We start from the raw sequence: 20,620 nt of genomic DNA on the forward strand, positions 1-20,620 counted from the left end.
GGTTGACATTTTGTTTTAATGGAGATCTTAAAAGAGTTGATGATTGTTGAACATCTTGGCTAAACTTTAACAATAGTTTTATTCCTAAACAGTAAATTCGGTGCGAAAAACAGACGTACAGAGCCGTAAAGGTCCGCTTTCACCCTCCACTTATTTACAGATGGCAGGGAAGTCTATCTATATGTTTTCTGGATAAGGGATCATTTTGGGAAAGCAAACATTTCCACTCAGTATGTTATGTTTTCCACAAAGTAACTACCAGACCTACTTTTCACAAGTTGAAAGAGTTTTATTCTGATTAAACTGAACTGAATCTCTAGTCAGAAGGATTTCAATCAGACTCAAGAAATATGTATCCGTGCAAGCATCAGTACGACAAACCATAACACAGAAATCACAAAATGCATCCAAACTACAGAGTATTGCTTGAAGGTGACTCCACACGTAAATGCTAAGCCTATGTGACAAATGGAAGCTCTGAGAGGAGTAATCAGTGAGTCACACTCACCCAGCAACCAGCACATATTTGCCATCGGGCTGCGAATGGAGACGGTCTAACAGGGAGAGTCGGACCTTGGCTTTGCTGCTGCCATAGGCTTCAAGCTCCTCTGGAAGCAAACCAATTTCCTCAGCCAGCTGATTAACTGGTTTGGGTGTCTGAGCTCTGGATATTTCTATGTCACTGACACATCAGAGAAAACATGACCAATCATTTCAATTCATTTTAAAGCATGAGTGGACGAAGCCTTAAACAAATGTTACCGTATTTGTATAACATAACTGAAGGTTCCTTGTATGACAGTACCTTGGTACAGGGGTCAGGGTCTGCAGTCTGAGGCTGCGCAGGTTCCAGGGTCTGTACTGCTGCTCCTGGAGCCACTGACTACAGCTACGCACCACATTCTAATACACCCAACAGTAAAAAGATTAAAAATACAAGGTGGATGGTTCAGTCATGATACACAGCTGTAGGCAAAAGGAAGGTGAAGCGAAGGAGGACTAAAACAACAAGACACACCTGTGCTCTGTAAGCTGCCGTGAGGTATCCTAACCCAGACCTCGAGGACAAACCAGCGGCACGGTCATCTGAATTTAAAAATAGTCCGATTACTGCATACATCGGGTAAAGATTTGCTCGTGGAACCACAGCACAGCACTCAAATGTGTGCGGATGACCGCAGACTCTTCGGAGTACATACAGTAAAATTCAAATAGCCGTTTACAACTGTTCAGCCGTACCGTGCTGCTCTGTGGGCTCACATCGAATGATAGCAGCCCCCGGTCTGACCCAGGTGGGTGGAACATCCATGTTTCCGACACCCAACAGAACCACGGCATCAGCCTGCATCATCTGGTGAAAAAGAAGTAAATATATGACACGTGAAACATTTGAAAATAAAAAGGTGGGTTTTTCATGTGGCAGATATAAAAACATGCAAGACAAATAAACCATAAAAATGTGACCGTGTCGATTAGGTCTCCATTAGTAACACTGTCGGATTTTTATTTGTATTTTTATGAGTAGACACTGCCTCCTTGTGGCCATTCAATAACACTACATATGCTGTAACTGAATAAACACGAACAGAAGGGAAAAGAAAAGGAGAGCTGAAAACCTCTTTTCATGTAAAATAAATAAATAAATAAGACTAATACAAACCTGCGTCTGCAGGTTCTTGGAGTTCCAATGACTCCTCAGAACTGCCATCCCACTTCTTTCAATCTGGCACTGCATGGCCAGTCTGAGGGGTCCTTCCCCTCCAACCAGCAACACGGTTTTGCCCTCCAGAGGAATATCTGTAAAAATGTTGAAATAATAAATAATAAAATAACAAACGCTCGACATCAAGCCAGTTTAATATACGTCATTCTCCTACTTTCATTTCTCCCATTTGAGGTTATCAAATACAAATAAAGGCAAAACAATCTTAACATATACAGACATAACATTTTTACAGATCTCTAGGCATAGTTGAAACCATGCAGTTAAGAGGACATGATCTGTAAGAAAAGGCCTGGAAATCTCTAAGTGCAACTAATATTCGATCCCATCCCTGGAAATCTCAGGTGATGCCTAAAAATCACTCCCTACTTTCCCTACTGTAACAAATTATTCTGTTGACTCCCCAACTACAAACTTACACATCCCTGTGCCAAAACATACGCAAAAATATTCCAAGAATTCATTAAAAAAAACACTCCAAATCATCTCGGCTTAAATTCTTCTCAAGGTGACAACTTAAATGAGATCTTGGGTCCACGCTGTGTAAAAAAACAACATGCATTCGTCAGATAAAAAGGTTTGCTTTGCTCTTTTCTTTCATGTAAAAACACTGGTAGCTTCACAGCTGAGTAAACATAGCTGTAGATGATAAAATCATAAAGGAGCGGGTGGGAATCTAAATGTGCGTACAGTTGGTTCGTTACTGTGATTCAACTTTTTCAGTGCGGCGAAGAATTAATTATCAGAGAAAGTTGGTACTGATGCAATCACAGTCCCTGTCACGAAGTCTCATCATGAAAACTTCAGAGACTTAAATCAGTGTCACGTGTGTGTTAGTAAAGGCTCCTGAGGGCTGGAGTCAGCCTCAGAGAGATGGAGCAAGTCATGCGGGCAGCTTGGAAATGATGTACTGCCACAAAATTAAAAAGAAAGAATCCCATAACTCGCCTTTGCATTTGATTCACTGTAGGACTGTAAAACAGAAGCATGTTCGACTCGAAATACAAAAAGACTATGAGCCTGCGAAGACCAAAGCAGAACAGCAAGTGGACCATCTGCTGCCGCTCACAGACAAACTTTCACATATTCCCGACATCAAAGGCTGGTCTGCATTCGTGTTGTCGGGGTTGGACAAAGACGTACACACATAATCAATGTTGCAGGTTCCCATAGAGAGAGACTACAAAAACGCAGACTCAAAGCGATGAGGCATAACACTGTATGAAAGAGCATCAAAGCACTGGTGGGGAAAGCAGTTCATGGTACCTAAATGTGGAGATAAACACGCCAACACCGTCCCTTTGCAGAAACTCACCATGTTTCCCGAGCAGATCCAGAACAGCACCAGCTACAGGTGGCACAAAGCCTTTACTCAGGTCTCCTCGCACCAGGCGGCCCACATTCAAGTCGGTTATGCTGCAACAAGACAGAAATGGACAGAAATATGAGCTACATTTCATGCAAGCTCGGCCTTTTATCCCCAGCCACGTAAAAAGGAAAAAAAAAAAGATTATTGTGTGCTACTGCAAACATTGTTGTAGTTGATCAAAAGTGTCCTCTGCTTAAGTACGGTTTGAAAACAGGCTTTTCTGAGGAAATTTAAAAGAAGTTAAAACCATAAGTTTAGATTTTCCTTTTAATCTGTTGTCACTGACCATTTTTATGAATTTGCTTGAGATAATTTCTTGTAAACCGAACCAGTTCCCTTCAATTTGTGATGATTGTAAAGGGTGCCTTGCTAATTTTCTAATTCCCTTGGTCACCGAAGACACAAACTCCACATTTGATCCTAATTCCGTGCAGCCCTTTCTGATTTGGGTCAATTTTGACACACCACGCGAGTGATTGCATTTAATCATTTTAAGACAGGACTACACTCCAGCAGTGCCACTTGCCTGCCTGGTGACTACCTAAACATGTCTACTGCTGTATTTTAGCACTCTTTACGCCAACTTTCACACATATTTTACAGTTAAATAACATTTAATATCATGTAATATTTAAAGGATCATTAATTCTCTGTATTTGAGCTTTCTATGTGCCAGTATGGATTTCAGCCAGCATTCCAGTGCCAAAATATCTGGGTCAGCTAGATTTTACCCATCGACATCCTTCTCAGGTTTAAGCGTGTTGAGGACTCGACTGGTGAGGGAGGCTGGGGGGAGGTGGAGGTACACCCCATGCACCTTGGGGTCATCGTTCAGCTTCAGCAACTCCTCTACAATCTACATATACGCAGAAAGAAGCAGAGAAACATGGCAAGGTGGTGTGAAAGTGAAGCAGCAGGGTTCCTCTAAGGTCAGGAACTGTAACGTAACTCATCCACTGTCAGTTCAAACGGCTGAGCTATTCCCAGAAATTCCTTGCTTGTAAATGGGAAAAAGCTGAGACCCCCCCACACACCACACTGTCTTAGTTACGTAATACTGAGCAATACTACAAGGTGAAAAAAGGAGATACTGCGTCAATGATTAAATTAAGACTAAACACTGGTAAAATGCTGATATACAGCTTAAAAGTCTGAATAACAAACTAAATACTATAACTGCCCCAATCACATGCTGGAGAGACACGAGAACAGTAAATCAAGTAGAGACTTGTTAAGAAAAAAGGGAGGGATGTTAACCAAAGACTTACTTCATCTTCACTGCACTCCTTTGCCAGACAAATCTGAGCGACGTCGAAGCCAATCTGTGGACATGCAGACAGGAAGAAGGTGTTAAACGTTTGGTAGACGTGGGAAAAGAACAAAGTGGGAAAACCTGAGGCCAAAATTCACAAAGAGGAACTGCTGGAATCCATTTGAAGGACTATTACCTGTCCTGCCATTTTCCCATTGATCTCCAACATGCTGTCGTCTTCACCTGCCTTTGAGATAAAATAGGCTGATTGAGCAAAGCACGCAGAAACGTGATAGCACAGGAATTTAAACTGGTGTTGGTAAAAACAGATACACGCCCCCACCCACCCCCACTTCCACCACCCCCACCGCTGAGGCCAAAGGTAAGTTAAGGCAAATCAGGCGGCGTCAAGCAAGACTGTCAGTTTTGGGTTAACTGGCCTTTTTGGCACTAAAGCTTTAAGATATTTAAAGACCGCTTGTCCCAACATGGCCTTTTGTCTTACATCGGATCATATGAACCCCAAGCAGCACTTGCTTTGCTTTTCCATACAATACCTGTAAAATGGCCAACAAAGGTCGGACTTCTGGGTTTTTCTTCTGCAGAGTCACCAAAGCCTCTTTGATGCTCTGAACCACCTCCCTGAGAAGAAAAAAAAGCACGGTGATCTCAATTAGTTCACCAGAAAAGAGGGGAAGCATAGGAAAACAGCAAATAAACGAATAAAGCGAGCTTCTGCCGGAGAAAAAGACTCTGCGACATGAATATTAGGAAGTTCTCTAAACTGTCGGTCTGGGTCTGAATCTCCTGGCCACAATCTGTCGATCTGGATATGTTTTAACACACCGTGGTCCATCAGGGATTCAAGCTTTTTTGGTCTTTTCACACCAAAAACAATTAGATGTGAAAGCCCCCTTAATCCTCTCCTTCCAGGACAGTTAACCTACAACCTGGGCTGGTTTAAGTGGGTCTGCTCAGAGATTACTGTTCAGGACTACTAAAGGATACCAGAGAGTCCATCAGATTCTGCATATTCAGAAGCAGATGTGTGTTCATAGTGATTCAACTTCTGTCGCCCCTGCAGCAGAGCTGGATCTTCTTTTATCTGCATGCTTTACATGGCTTGATACCGTTTCGTGTGAACAAAAACTTCAAAAACATTATGAATCGTAAACGCCTCAATCGTCGGCCTTTGGACACACAAACATACTCGTGATTTTAAAGAGCAAACTCGTCCCGCATCATCCATCCACTCATTCTTTTTATTTTGATTTGCATTTTCATAACCGCGTGTTCAGCAACATCAGAAAGATGTTACATCAGCTGGCTCGAGCCCCTCTGAACACACGGGGGCACGTGCAGAACTGGCTGCTAGCCAACGGCCAAAAAACGCTACTCAGTGATGCTAGCCACAACAGTTTATCAGTCGAGCAAAATACAACTCGGAAGAACCTTGATTTGGAGCATAAATCACAAAAGAACAGCCTTAATAAAGTGATGCATTTTAATCCACGTTGTCTTTCTTACCACACCGAGTTGTCGTAGTCAGACCAAACATCCTCTTTGGAGCCTTTTCCAAAGTTGCCGGTTAATTTCGGGTTGGTGCCGCTCCTCGCAGCAGCGCTTGCAGTCCGGATGATTAACGGGTTGTTGGTAACCCCGACAGGAAGGCATCCCCGCGACAAACTGCTGAATCTGCTTCCCGGACGGGCAGTATACTCCCGGAGACTGCCACAAACTCTGCGGATTGTTGCCAGCTTCATGGCCGCTTCTTTTGTTTAGTTAGATCGTGGCTGACGGACTTTATTCTGCTTGATTCGCGAGCGGCAACCGGCGAGGTTCCTCCTGGAGGAACAGAAAGAAGGTTGGGTGGCTACGGGATGATGATGGAGGTACGGTGTCTTCAGGGGCAGTCGGAAATTTGTATTTCAGGCTGGCGCTCTCAAACAGCCAGAAAAAGGGAAAAAAAAACCTGACGGAAAAAGGGCGCTTGATGATAACACGAGTTGAATGGGAGGAACGCGTGCATGTCACGTTGTGAGCGTGCAGCCTATCATATGGCAACGATCTAAAAATTGAATCAATTCATTTCAAACTATGTGCTGATGCGTTTTTTTCTCCATTGCTTTATCGTTGCTGCTAAAGTTCAACTGCATAGTATGCTCAAAATAAAACAAATGCGTTCACACTAATTTCGCACAGTGTTTGTGTATCATTTAAGATTCTTCTGTCCTGAGTATTATTTCTTAGAAAATCCCAGGGACATTGAAGGCATCAGATTGAAGTCGGGAAAGTTGTGAGCAATAATACACAGGAAACGCAGAGGTCATGTGGGTCTACGATCCACCTGAACCAAAAGGTCCGAGGGCCATACTGTGTCTTTTATGCCACACTGAGAGACAGAATTAGAGTAAAGTGTTTCCAAGGGTCATTTAGGGTAATTCTGGAGCTAACGTACCATAATATGTTCACATTCGTCACCTTTGACAAGAGGGTCACATTTAAATCAATGTCATGTTATGGAACCAGCACAAAAAATAAAAATAAAAAAGCGAGAGAAAGTGGGGGGTTGGGGGGTTGGGGGCCTGTGATGCCCTGTCCAAACTAGTCAAAAGAGGATCAGATGTCCCTCAGCATCGACTCTGATAAAGATTTGGACCACCCTATTGCTTATTTCACAAGTTAAACTTTGCAGGATGACTGATTTTTCCCCCCACTCATGTAAAGTTTCAAATCAATCGTAAAAAATATACGTATAGTAAGACTGTAAAGGTAAATAGATTTTAGATTAATCAAAAATAGATAGATTTTCTACACATGTTCAAGCTCTGAGTTTATACTGGAAATCCCAGTGTACAGGGAGAAGAAGACAGCAGAAGCACAGCTCCCTGTGGTGGTCTGGTACAACTGACCTCAGCGTCAGATGCACCAGACCACTGTCTTTCTGAAGATAGTTAGTAATCCACCTCACCAGGCATGCTGTCACTTTGATCTCTGTGGAGCAAGGATGTCGTCCTCCATGCTTACCGTTGCCTAGTGAGCAAACTCCAGTGGATCCTGTGCATGGCTGACCCGGGGCGAGCAGATGCAGAAGCATCCATTTAAAGGTTTTATTGCGTCTCGGTGGAACACTTCTACACTGCCACTTGCATTGCCAAAGTGCATTTTCTAAAAGTTGTATGCAATAATCTAAAAAAAAATAAGATATTGTCCTCAGACTCTAAACGTAATTTATTGTGATTTTGACAACCTGGAGCAGCAAACTTGTGCTACTAGTGTGTCCAAGCAAGTGTGTATATGTAAGAAGCAGGTTGAACAGCATTGGTCTGTCAAGTTGCTGCTTTCTCCCAACACACACCCAAGACAGTACTTTTGGAAGTCATTTGGGCGTGGCTAAGAAACTCTTTTTGTCTGCGACTTTCAGCACAGGACGGCTCTTTCGGCTCCCTGACGTCATCAGATCTCACGACCACGAAATCCCAAAACTTTCTGGAGTCTTACCACAGAAATTGTAGTTTAAGGGTCAAAAGCAGCATGGCTGCACAAATGTTGTCACTGTGATACACTGGTGGACAGTTCCGTCAAAAGCACAAGGGCTTCTGTTTGCGTTCACAAACAGTTCTGCTCAAATATAACTTAGATGAGCTGTACAAGTTCAAACTGACGCTGACTGCTCGCCTTCTAGACGCAGTTGACGCTGCGGGGATGCTACGTCACCGCAAGGCCAAACAAACCGGTCTTCATTCCTCAAGTCGCACCATTACAGTTGCGTGGCGTGGCGCAACCCATAGTCCTAACTGTGCCACAGTAGAATTCCAGCCTTAGCTCCAAAGATAAATACGTTACGCATGTGAGGCTTTTTGTTTTTCTACACAGTGTAGTGCAGTCCACCTCAGAACTGGAGGATGCTGCTGGGGCGCTGCAGCCGCCAAACACCACGGGACAAAGTTTGATATCTACAGATAAAAAAAAACGGGTAAGGATATTTCCTTTAATCTCGCCACCCTGCATGAGACCGAGAAGAACATTCTTTCAGATCGTCGGTCAGGAAACGATGAATGAAAGATGAAAAGATTACATCTTTAAAAGTATGCCGGGGTTTATTCATAAATATGAGGGGGACCATTTATAGTGATGTGGTGATACTTTGTTTAAATTCTTTCTATATTTTTAAAAATGTAGGATTTCTTATGAAATAAATAGGCTTTTGGGTTTTTTTAAATTACAAATAAAGAGTTTATTGTGTTTGTACAAGGTATTTGGTTTATATGCTGTGTTTGGATGTTGCCTGTTAGCATTTTCCATGATAATATTCTAAGCTTAAAGTCAGCTGATTGAATCTTGTCAGAAATCTACAGAGTTAGCCACAGTACTCCCAAGTGATTTACAAGCCGGTGATGCAAAGCAAAGTAATCTAATTTATTCAGAAACCGGGCACTTATCTATTGTGTCCACTTGATTTTTAACTTGTGAGAAACTATAATAGAAATGTTTTGATCACAGATGTGTTGTTCTCAGCTGAAAGCAGGGACCTAAGTCAAATATGTTGTAGGGGATGGGCCTAGGTGCTTCTGAGATCCTTTTTGATGATGTCACCAGCTTCCTCAGCTCATTGAGAGGGTTTTTGCTCTGAACATTTTTATATTATATATCTTTATCTGATGTGCAGAATCTGATGCCCCTACTTAGGTTAAAAGTCAAAATGAATGCCCGGGTGAAGACGTCAGACAATCCATGAGTTGAAAGAACTAGTTTGGTCAGGAACAACACCTATTATTATTCTCTAGAGAACCTGTTAAGCTAGTTACGGGTGCTGGGTGGGTTATATCTGAAGGAAGAAGGAAAGGATTCTTGAATGGGCATGACGGTTTCAACAAAAGACTATTTATTTTTATGCTGACTGTTGTTTTTGCACGTGGATCTTTAAATGTATGTTTCAGAAAGCATTATAAAACTCAAGTTCATGTTTCTTTTTCTTTATAGATTTGAATGAACCACTGCTGCCAATGTGTGGCAGCGGAACAATAATCAGAGAAAGAAAATCATCCTGACATTTGTAATCCTTACTTGTACAACAGCCCGACCATGAGGGACAGACTAAGTCACTTGCAGGTTATTTCTGATGACAACATTGAGTCTTTGGAGTATGCCGAGTCGACTGTCTCCGACTCCTTTAGTAACATTGACCTGGAGGAGGAGTTGCCCCATGAGGCAGTCATTTTTGACAACAGCCCTGCACTGGCGGAGGTCTTTTCTCAGTCTCAAGAAATCCATAGAGAGATCCAGCTCATCCGTGTTGAGGTGAAAAGGCTTCGTGAGCAGAATTCCCGCATGCTCCAGGGCATCACCACCATGAGCACAATTAAAAGGGACTCCAATGCTATAGGTGCTGACATAAAGAAGAGAGCAGAGGGTGTGCTCGCACACCTGCGTGACATGGACGGAATAGCCCACAAGTTAGAAGAAGCGCATGGCTCAAATTCTGCCATCACCCGCATCGCCAGAACCCAGTATGCCTCCCTCAGTAATGGTTTGCGTGATGCCATGTTTGACTATAATGAGGCCGAGATGAACCATCGCGAGAACTGCAAATCCCAGATCCAGAGGCAAATGGAGATAGTGGGGCGTGAGGTGACCGCAGAGGATGTGGAGGAGATGATTGAGAAAGGTCAGTTGAGCGTCTTCACAGATAATGTTGTGAGTGAAGGTAAAACGGCGCGATCAGCTCTGTCCCAAATTGAGAAGCGCCACCAGGAGTTGGTGGACCTGGAGACTCGTATTAAGGGGATTCATGAGATATTCCTGGACATCGCCCTGCTGGTAGAGGAGCAGGGTCCCATGCTGGACTACATCCAAACCAACGTTCAAAAAACTGATGAAGGCATACAAGATGCCCTCGTCAAACTTCGCACAGCCAAGCGTCATGACGGCAACAACCCATTTAAAAAGATGTTTTGCAGCTGCTTCCCATGCTACAACTAAGAATGAGAAAAAGAGATGGGTGGAGGGATGGCATCATAAGCAGGGTGCTGTTCAAACAAAGAAGAAGAGGAAGCATCATCTGTATATCAACTACATCACTCTCATTGTCACAAAGTATTTATGAATATGGGCTGTGGAGAAGAACAAGAAAGGGTGAAATAATTTTATCTATTCACTTTGAAACAAAAATGCTTTTGTAAAGCACAGCAGATAAATTGTACTTAAGTTAGATTCATGTTTGTATGAAGGATCTGAGACTGGCATCTCAAATCACAGTTCATTCCCCCATGACTAAGATTTTATTAAGACAATTTGAAAATAGTTTTGTTTCAGTTTTCTAGCCTCTAGGACTTCAGAGGTTATATGTTTTAGCATTGGAAGCGCTGCCTCATAGCGTGCCTCTTGAATCAAGAAACTTCCACAGTCAACTTTATTATGTATAACTCCTGAAGTCACTATGTGTCATTGTACTGGTAAAATAGACGTCATAGTTGACAAAAAGTTGAAAGGTTGTTTGAGAAAATGTTTAATTCAGTTGTTTTTTTAATTAATTTTTAAGGATGTCTGCGTTCCTGCATATCATTGATAGTTGATTGTAATAACCAAGCAATTCTTCCCTGTTACTTTCTCAGGTTTTATCCAGCAATCACACTGTTTATGTGCCACTTTTAATGACATTTTGCTTGATAATACCTGATAGTTGTATTTTTTTTCTCTGGTGTATTATATTTAACATAAAATATTAAAATATGGCATGAGTCTGTATTCATTCTTGTTTCATATTGATATTTTAATGATAACACTTTATTTATGCAGCACTTTTCAAAAATCACATTACAAAGTGGCTCGTGGAATATACAAGTAAGTAAATCAGGGGCAAACATTGCAATCAAAATAGCAATTTAAAGAGTTATTTGATAAAACTGAGTTTTAAGAACAGATTAAAAAATGAGGACACCAAGCTTAACTGTCTGATCATCGTTAGGCAGGATGTCCTAGTGCCAGCTCAACAGGATGATCTCATTCATCAAGCATCATATGTAGGCTGAGGCCTACTCTTTAAAACCTTAAAAACAAGCAATAAAACATTCAGATCTGTTGCAAAATACACAAGCAGCCAGTGAAGGGTAGCAAGGACTTATGTAATATGGTCATTTCTCTTTGTACGTGTTAAAGACCTGGCAGCAGCATTTTGTATCAGTTTAAGCTTTTGCATTTCTGTACAGTTCACTTACTGACAGAATATAGTGGGCTATGGTTGTGGGTAAAAACCAAAGATGGCCTTCTCTAGACTGGCAGGGTTAAGATGACAGGCCCGACCCTGGAAAATGACCTCAGCTGTCCCAGACAGGGCTGCAGGACTTTGGCTACTTGAGTGTCAAAAGACAACTCAGAGTTGATCACGACATCTAGATTGTTAAGGCACTCGACCTTGAAGAAAGTTTGTAATATTAGTAATGCTGGGGCAATCAGGGACTCTGAGTCACTGAGCTGCTGACAATCTTTCAAGATATATGTTGTGATCTCAATCAAAGGTTCAAATTTGGGAAGTATCAGTGCTATTGGGATTCAGTGGCTCACATAATTGCATGTCATCTGCACTGCAGTGGAAATAAAAATAATGTTTATGCAAGGTCTGACCGGGGGAAACGTATAATGATGAATAGGAGTGGGTACAAAATGGATCCCTGGGGTACCCCACAACAGAGGAGGAGCTCAAGAGGAGGGTATATCTCCAATGATTAAATACAATCCATATCAGCACTGAAAAAAGTTGACAAAGAAAGTTAGTCGACGATAGTTGCAGGCTAACCGTTGATTCCTTTAGGGCTCCCTCACCTCGTTCACAATCATTCAGCAAATGCAAAATTTTTTCTCCTTCATTTGTAGTGCAGTGTTTATAGGTGCAATTTATCATTTTATTTATCTTGGTTAGCATGGTTATTCTGGATGCCTTATTTTACAAAAATAGAAGAAATATTTGAACAGTTCAAATAGAAACTCGATCCCTGAAGCGAAACGTAGTGAAAAGAAAAAAAAAAGCATCCATCTTCCAGGAAGTGATCGTATTTCAGTGGGAAGGCCCTTATATGTCTGCTGGGAAGGACTGGCAGTCACACGCATGCAGAGCAGACAAATGAATTCCCTCATCAGACTAGAAAGATGCTCTCTTAAGCGCCTTAGACGAAACCGATTAAATGAGATAGGCTGAAAGGACTTTACTTGCCTTTGGATACTGTTGCCATTTGAAGAGGTAAGAAACTATAAAGTTGAATGATGTCTGATTTCTGTTTTTTCTTTTTCTTTCTTTAATCAAGGCTCTGAGCAACAAACTGCTCTGAAAGCTATGACTGAGTCAGAGTTTCTAAAAATGATTTTAGGGATTTTATATATGACATATAGACATATAGAACATATGACAACTTAGGTGCCATCCAAGCATAAGTTTGAAGGTTTTCTACAGCAGAGATTTCGCCAAAAGTTATGTTACATAAGCTCAGATATAGATTAGTTTTCTCTGCAACCTACCATCATCATTTGTCACAGAAAATATTTTTGACGGTGTCTTCCTTGTTCCTGGTTTAAATAAAGACATTCCAGTTAGCTGCTGAGCTATGACTACTGTCATTGTTGAGAGATAATAACTGATGTTTTGGCATCAATTGTACTTAGAACACTGACATTACTTTTCACCTCAGCACAGTAAATTAGGAATACATATGCACATTAATCTAGCTGTGTATTTCAGATATGCTATTTGGGTAGTCCGTATCTAACCAAGAGTTTCTTTTATGCTGGTCTCTCAGGCACAATGCGGGACATGCTAGAGAGACTGCAGACCATCAGTGAGGAGCAGGAGGATGACGACACAGACTTTTATGGACTTGAGTATGATGAAGACAAGGTGACATTGTCTCAACAGGCAGTCATTTTTGAGAACTCCACAAATATTGACGATATCTTGGAAAAGGCCCAGTCCATACGCAAGGAGATCTCCTTGATTCATTTGGAGGTGGAGCGCCTGAGTGCCCACAATGAGCGCTATGGCACCTCCGTACGCCGGCTCTCCCTTCTGAAAAGGGACTCTGACTCCATCGCCAGAGGAATCCAGCAACGTGGGGAGGCTCTTTATGCCCGTCTGCAGGCTTTGGGTAAGGAGAGCAGCCAGCTGGAAGAGAATGAAGGTGCCAACTCTGCTGGTAGTCGCATTGCCCGTGTTCAGTATGAGACGCTGACCCGCGCCTTCCAAGCTACCATGCGTGACTACAATAAGGCAGAGGAGAAACAGAGAAATACATGTCGAAAGAGGATCCAAAGGCAGGCCTCCATCATGGGTAAAAACATCAGCGATGAGCAGCTAGATGGGATAGTGGATAAAGGTGGTGAGGGCTGGACAGAACTGTCCCAGAGCCTTCAGCCAGAAGGGGTACGCTCATGCCGTTTAGCCCTGTGTGACATCAAAAGCAGACACAAGGAGCTGATGGACTTGGAGGTCAGGCTGAAGGAGGTCCATGAACTGTTCCTGGAAATGGCCATGCTGGTGGAGGAGCAAGGATCCATGCTAAACAATATCGAGATTCATGTGTGCAACACCAAGGAACATATTGAAAACACCAACTATAACATGAAGAGGGCCATCCAACACAAGAGGAAAAATCCTTGTCTGCAGTGCTGCCCCTGCCTACCATGCTGGAGATTCAACTAAACCTCTTTTCGACTTAATTTGACAACGTGTGATCGAACAAATTCAAATCAATATCATGTATTAATCATATGGTGATGAAATTAAAGAAAAAGTGTAGTATTTTAAATTGATCTGAGAACAGTCTTTACAGAGACACTAGATACAGAATGTGATACTCTGATTTGTGATCATACTAACTGATTTGTGATGACAAAAATTATTTGAGGTTTGGACTTGCAGGCTGTTTTAAACTTAATTTACAGTATACTGTTACTATGATCGCAGAATTAATCAATGAATATGTATGTATGTTTGAGTGTGTGTGTGTGTGTGTGAGAGAGAGAAAGAATTCAACATCTTAAAAGAAGAATGATTTGGCTGAAACTTTTATTTTAAGCTGTTCACTGACTCACCAAATAAATGCTGTTGGTGTAAATTGTCTCTAGCTGAACATTGACTTTCTCAAAGACTGATTTGGGTCATGCAGGAAAGCAGTTTGCGTGTTTCTAAGAAACTTGGAACCAAGTGAGTCATGAGAAGAAGAAGTAAGGAAATAATCTACAAATTGCAGTGACTCAGTGCAGGATTATGAGATGACGAGTGCCCATGTACAACTATAGGACTGATCAGGTAGGTTTCACGAATGGTGGGCCTGTCAGACTGAATAAAGAACAAGAACAATTACTTAAGGATTGGTGAAACCACTTTGAATAAATTGGGAAACTAACAAGCATTTGAAACCTTTTACTGCAAGAGAATTAGGTCACGTGTGCCACTACCTTGAACTAAGCTATTTCTGGAATGTGGCTCACACCTTTCAATGAAATGGCATGTGGATCTGGAGCTAGCTCAGTGACATTAACAAGTGTGTCGAGTTTAGAGGTGAATTAATGCCCTGGTTAATAAAAAAATAATTACTTTATTATGACTCTTAAATAAGCAAGCAACTATTCAATCGGTCAAGTCCAAAATGGATCCTTCTTTGGTGAATTGTGTATGCGTGTACAAGTTTTTGTCATGTGGAAATATAATTATAAACAGTACTAATGCAAAATGTGAAGCACAGAATCAGTTGAATAACCAAAATTCCTTCATAGCCGATTGATTAAATCGGTTTGTACCTTGAGGGTTATGATTCAGTCTTAACACTTGCACTAGAGTGATTAAATGCTCGTGAAAAACTTCAAGGAAAGAGTAAACGTAGTTATTTAATTGACCAAACCAATTAATTTTCTTTTTTTCTCCCATGAACAACATTCATTGGTCACGCCTGTCCTGCTTCTGCCACTCAGACGCAGAGGGCAGAAATAAGCGTAATTGACTTCGAGTCCCTGAAGTTTGCAAGGACTATATTTGGGAACTTGTGGATGCAAGACTTCATGAATGATTCCGGAGTACCATTCAGTGTTTGAGTCGATTTGCTTCGTTTAACTACGTTTGGTCTCAGCGTATATCAATAAAAGAAACACTTCGCCGTATGTTTTAGAGAAGAAATTTCAGTTCATTGACTGCTTTAACTTCTGCTATCGGTTAGCATATGCTAACGTGATTAGATAACCATCTTCCTAGTTGTGTGGCAGCGATAAATATAATGCGAATATTCGTGCTAACTACAAAACGGACGTTTTAGTTTTGGATTATGGAGCTCGAAGTCACTTATTTATTTTTTTAATAGAGGTTGTTGAACTAGTAGCAGCGTTCTTGTCGTAGGGTAAGACATTAGCATGGTAGTCAGACGTGAGTTAGCGACTCGCTGCTAATAATGCGCTAGCGTCACGAGTTACCAATGACTGTGCTCAGCAATGTTGATATGCTGGTGGTCAGATGAATTATGTGATTGCCATGATGGCAATATGAAAATACTAGCTAGCCGAAACGAAAACATGTATACAAGACCCCTTTTTTAATGGGTTGTTATGGCGGGAGATGATGTGTGCACCAGGATGGCCGAGTGGTTAAGGCGTTGGACTTAAGATCCAATGGACATATGTCCGCGTGGGTTCGAACCCCACTCCTGGTAGCCAACATTTTGCGTAATTTCTTTGAAGATCTTTGTAACACTGTTCGCAAACAGTAAAACGCCACAACCAAAACATCCTCTAGGGTAATTACAGAAATTGAAAAGCGAAACAGAAAATGGAAAAGCATGTCAATTTTGACCAACACTTTCATTTTCCTGTAACTGCAACTTGTATAATTCAGTGTATTGCTTTATAGTAATCCAATGTTTTTTTCAACGAATCTGTCAAATTTGGTAACACGTTTGTTTGCCAAGATTGGCAACACTGTAATATTATGATGATACTTATTGAAAGACGCTGAGAAAGTCATCCAATGCAGTAATAGGAAGAAATCTAGCATCGTATAGCCAATGGAAGTTACTTTCTGCTCGTAGATACTGCTTTCATGAGTTCACACGATGTCATCAATACATTTATCCCGCCGTTCTAACAATATGCATGTTAGTTTTCGAATATAAGTCGTTCCGTGCTACTTTTCTTTCTAAATAAATGATTGTAGGTGTTGAATACATGTTTTAGGAGTAGATGCGCCATGTGGACAGAAGAGGGCGCTTTAAGTCGTTGTTGTGGTTCCTGGGCTGTAATGTAGCATTAGCCTCCATGAGGCCTATACTCATCCCTGTAATTCCACTGCAGGGCGATGCCTTTTACGCTCATTATACAGTCATCTGTTTCTGCCACAAGACAAAAACTTCCCAGGAAATAACATCAACAGTTAGTTGCTCTTTCATAAAAAAAAATCAGAACTTCTGTGTTATTATCTAGCAGTTTGTGACATATTTCTGTCTGCCGCTGTGTGTAAAGGTTGTCAAGCAGGGCAATTTTTTAAAATTTCAATCTTAGAAAATGTGCCTGAGAGCTTATCTGCGAAGCGTCCACACAGGAGCCCTGACAACCGAGAAGCGAGAGGGCGAGTGATGAGAGTTTACATCGGGAGGTCAACATCTCTGCATCCCCAAAGCCTCTGAGACTCTCCTCTTATGGCCCCAATATATTGTTTAGTTCCTGTTATTTGAGATTTGTTGCTTTTTGAGCTGATATCACTATATCTCCGGTCAGAGGAGGCTGTGGAAGAGTGTACGATAATAAAAATTGGACACAACTTGTTGGGGATGCTCCATTTGTGCTTTGGTTCGTGTTTCAAAGGTGCTATTTAGATAAAGTGTATTATTAATAAGACAGCTGTTGAATGTACTGAACGCAACAACTTTAAGAATGATATCACTTGCATGGTTTGGTTTTATTGCAAGTTCCCCTTATGGAAATTTGTTTTACAGGATTGCTGATACGGATGGGTCTCAAAGGAAAGTGAACCTACTAGATTTGAGTCAAAACTAGACAACAAACGTACACTGGATAGCCTATCTGGAGGATATCCAGTAATTTCCAGGAGTTGTCTTGGGCTGGTGTCCTCAAAAAAGTGATAAGCAGTCAAGATGTGGAATGCAGTTAATCTTCTCAAGAACCACACATTTGAAGTACTTTTCCTGTTATTTTTACACACTATACTTGTTCCAGGTTCTTGTGTCTTTCAATACATACTCTCTATTACGTTAAATAGTAATCAAGAGAATATATTGCCCCTTACAGTAGGTAAAGACACAGGAAGATGCACCATTGCAGATGCCTTTATGGCATAAGTATTGATATAATACATTGTATGATAAAAGTCAGTAAACAGTAGTCATTTTGCATAAATATGTAAATTTAGGTGTTATTTTTTATGTGTATGTTGGATCTAGAAGCTAAATGTAAAAACTCCAATTAAAAGTAATTTTTTTTAGTGTTTTGAAAACGTCAACAACATACGAGTGCTGTTTTTACTGGGTTACTATCGTTAGCTATTGTTTTCTAGGGAGTCACTGGTTTTGTTGGTGTTACGTCACGTGACAGCCACCGCGCCATGTTTCCATCTCTGCGTCAGGAAAAGTTTTACAGCAAGAGGGAAGAGTTCAGGACTCTCATCAATGTAGCATCAATGGGAACTGCGTTTCCGGTTATGGCCTTCAAAATAAAAGTTAAATGGCTTTTGGTATGTTAACTGTTTTGAAGCTATCACGAATATGGCTGAATTGGAGGTTTATAACAATACCCTTTCTACTCTTTACCCCCAACAACGAATTGCAAAGCAAAAAAAAGTCAAATTGTTTCCAGCGAGTCGTAACAACAGCTGCGACGCAAATGGCTTTTCATTTTACTCTGAAATAAACGTAGCTGGCGGTGCGTAACTTTACGTTGCTAGAAGCAACAGGGAGAAAGAGTCAAGAAAGCTGCAAAGTTGTGGGACCTGCGTGAGCGGCGTTGCGGTGTTCACCTGTAAAATCTAATGATCATCTTTCCGTTTTCAGCAGACGATCAGAGAGCCAAACTTGCAAGACATCGAGAGTTGTGCTTTTCTTCGTGTTGCCCAACAAAAAGGCGTCTCTAGGAGTTTTTCTTTTTTTTTTTTTTTGGAGTACATCGTGGGGACTGGATGCGCTTGAGGACGGTTCTGGTAACATTAGCTAAGTCTTGTGTGCCTCCTACTTCGGTGAAAATGCCGTAAATTAACTGGTTGTTTGATACTCCAAAGAACATTTGGACTAAGTTTTCTACCCGAACTCTACACATTTTGGACTTGTTTTGAGGGAACACGTCTCCTGACCCCTCGGTGACAGCGGAGGTGAGTCTGATCTGGAGCCACGAAACGCCTCAGACCTGTAATGTCAGTCATTGTATCAACGGGATACACAGAGCCACAGATTTGTGAAGTTTGCTTTCAGACCTAATGTGGTTACTTCAAACTAAAACACTGAAAGAAACTGCTTAGCCTGTGATTTTGAACGTAGCTGAGGTTGTTGTTGGTGTGCACACTGCAGCCTGAATTTAAAAAGCTTTCGAGCTGCGGTCATGCACATGAGATAAAACATTAACTTAGACAAGGCCACCACCGATGTCCCTGTTTAAAAGCATTTTTTTGGGAGGCATAGTTTAATTCAAATGCATTAAAGCATGTAAATGATCCATTGTCACTCCTGCTATGCTCCTGCTAAATCAGCCAAACTAGAAAGTGCTGTCCCACACTTTGTGAGTGTTGAGACGAACAGCTTCTGGAGCCTCGGATCGATCAGGCAGATTGTATCCATTTGCTTGTTTTTGCTTTGGTTGTCACAACTCCAGCAGAGAGAGGAACCGAAATTGGAAAGATACCAGCAAGACAGATGGGGCTGTCTTTTCCTTGAGTTATTTTGGGGGTCTTACATCACCCTTTTAAGAGGTGTAACTCTGTGTACCACTTGGTAAAACTTCCACATTGAACTCCTTTCATGGTAAGAGGAGGCAGTTAACAGGGAAGAGTTTAATGAAAGGATGCCCCGGACCAAATCAAACCACAAAACCAGCTGACCTCCTCACAGACCAAGACGAACACGTGGAGACGATGTGATGGATGGTTTCACTTCAGGTCCTAACTGGAAGTTGTACGTGCATCACCACAGCTTCATGCATGTTTCATTCTAGTAGAAAACCATCAAAAGTTGTTGCCCATTACAGTCCAGACAAAATGATCGGCATCTCAGGTTTTGGCAGAAGCCAAAATCTCAAACCCAGATCTCATTTTCACCTTTATCTAACATTTTTGGCAGATCAAACTCTTGATTTTTCCTAAACTGATCACCAGGTTGTGCAGCCTTATGGAAAAAAAACCCCCAGCTTCTTGTAAAGAAGTTAAGTCTCGACCAGCTGGAAGTATTTGACCGCTCTTTCTGAGGTGCCAGGTCTAGCTGGCCTGGTGTCAATACTTTTTCTTTCACTGCATGTGTACAAAAATAGAAAAGAGCTAATTGAAAAGCTTTTATTATTTCAGAGAGAGCTGCAGAACCCCGAAAACTGACTAAAACCCAGTTTCTGTTCTTGCTCGCAGGTTCAGAAAGAGGGTTCCTTCGCTGTGTGAGAGGAGGCCTGGAAGTGCATCGTGTAACTTCAGCTTTTGTCGTTATTGGATTAATTGACCACGATGGCGTCTCCTAGTGACGCGGCCGAGGGAGGAGGAGCCAATGAAGAGTTCAATGAAATCATCAAATGGAGATCCGGTATGTTTTTAATAGTTTGGCAGTTGTTGTGCTATAACGAGGCTGTGTTCAATACGTTTCATACGGAGCATCCAGCACGGAGAGCTTGTGAGTCCAAATGGTCACAGATCGCTCATGGGGATATGTCTCAGATCTCATTAAGGATGTATCTCATCACATAACAAGGGAATGTTTGGTTGTACGCACTCTGAAGGGTGGTCTCTGAAAGGAAGGCCTCGCAGAGCCAGAAGTCCTGTTGTGCTTGGTTAAGCTCAGCTCCCATAGAGGCAGAGGGAAAAACGGACAGAGGCAGAGCAACAAAAGCGCGAAGGGAACTGGAGATGGTTCACAGGACCTCGTCTGCTGGGAGAGATAGAAAGTAACAGGGAAGGTGACCAATGGCAGCAGAGAAAAGGAAAGCCAAGAATGCAGGGATGGGTTGAGAGAGCCGCACCCAGTGATCGCTTTCTGTGTGGCTCTTTCCATTCCATTCCATAGGTTAATCCTTTGTAGACCGTCTCGGAGAGAGACATTTAGTA

At 41.7% G+C, this 20,620-nt stretch overlaps 4 protein-coding genes and 1 non-coding gene across 5 annotated transcripts in view; 4 read left to right on the forward strand and 1 right to left on the reverse strand.

The window, feature by feature from the left end:
- Positions 1–6,223, reverse strand: part of mthfd1l (methylenetetrahydrofolate dehydrogenase (NADP+ dependent) 1 like) — a 32,014-nt gene extending 25,791 nt beyond the window's left edge. Inside the window, exons 1-11 of the mRNA XM_072362537.1 lie at positions 5,872–6,223; positions 4,902–4,986; positions 4,541–4,591; positions 4,361–4,414; positions 3,824–3,948; positions 3,039–3,139; positions 1,661–1,797; positions 1,240–1,351; positions 1,019–1,086; positions 806–903; positions 509–682 (exon numbers count right to left, since the gene is read on the reverse strand). Coding sequence (XP_072218638.1) covers positions 509–682; positions 806–903; positions 1,019–1,086; positions 1,240–1,351; positions 1,661–1,797; positions 3,039–3,139; positions 3,824–3,948; positions 4,361–4,414; positions 4,541–4,591; positions 4,902–4,986; positions 5,872–6,107 — 1,241 coding nt within the window. The 5' untranslated portion in view covers positions 6,108–6,223. The remainder of the gene's footprint in view (positions 1–508; positions 683–805; positions 904–1,018; positions 1,087–1,239; positions 1,352–1,660; positions 1,798–3,038; positions 3,140–3,823; positions 3,949–4,360; positions 4,415–4,540; positions 4,592–4,901; positions 4,987–5,871) is intronic.
- Positions 6,224–8,145: 1,922 nt separating this feature from the next.
- Positions 8,146–10,463, forward strand: LOC140267321 (syntaxin-11-like). The gene is made up of 2 exons (XM_072362567.1): positions 8,146–8,320; positions 9,328–10,463. Exon 2 carries the CDS (start codon positions 9,430–9,432, stop codon positions 10,324–10,326), a length of 897 nt encoding a protein of 298 aa, XP_072218668.1. The 5' UTR covers positions 8,146–8,320; positions 9,328–9,429; the 3' UTR covers positions 10,327–10,463.
- A 1,952-nt stretch (positions 10,464–12,415) lies between these two features.
- LOC140267402 (syntaxin-11-like) lies at positions 12,416–14,064 on the forward strand. The gene is made up of 2 exons (XM_072362671.1): positions 12,416–12,580; positions 13,134–14,064. Exon 2 carries the CDS (start codon positions 13,139–13,141, stop codon positions 14,030–14,032), a length of 894 nt encoding a protein of 297 aa, XP_072218772.1. The 5' UTR covers positions 12,416–12,580; positions 13,134–13,138; the 3' UTR covers positions 14,033–14,064.
- A 1,884-nt stretch (positions 14,065–15,948) lies between these two features.
- On the forward strand, positions 15,949–16,031 carry trnal-uaa (transfer RNA leucine (anticodon UAA)). Its single transcript has one exon. It is a non-coding gene; the product is annotated as a tRNA-Leu (tRNA).
- Positions 16,032–18,270: 2,239 nt separating this feature from the next.
- utrn (utrophin) overlaps positions 18,271–20,620 on the forward strand; it is a 152,697-nt gene continuing 150,347 nt past the window's right edge. The window contains exons 1-2 of the mRNA XM_072361730.1: positions 18,271–18,694; positions 19,934–20,102. Coding sequence (XP_072217831.1) covers positions 20,027–20,102 — 76 coding nt within the window. The 5' untranslated portion in view covers positions 18,271–18,694; positions 19,934–20,026. The remainder of the gene's footprint in view (positions 18,695–19,933; positions 20,103–20,620) is intronic.

The sequence above is a fragment of the Leuresthes tenuis genome, unplaced genomic scaffold (genome assembly GCF_036924035.1).
Source record: "Leuresthes tenuis unplaced genomic scaffold, fLeuTen1.0.hap1 SCAF_13, whole genome shotgun sequence".
NCBI classification, from domain to species: Eukaryota; Metazoa; Chordata; class Actinopteri; order Atheriniformes; family Atherinopsidae; genus Leuresthes; species Leuresthes tenuis.

What these genes read in the sequence shown, in the direction of transcription:
- LOC140267321 (XM_072362567.1), top strand. Translation starts at nt 9,430, where the DNA reads ATGAGGGACAGACTAAGTCACTTGCAGGTTATTTCTGATGACAACATT.
- LOC140267402 (XM_072362671.1), top strand. Translation starts at nt 13,139, where the DNA reads ATGCGGGACATGCTAGAGAGACTGCAGACCATCAGTGAGGAGCAGGAG.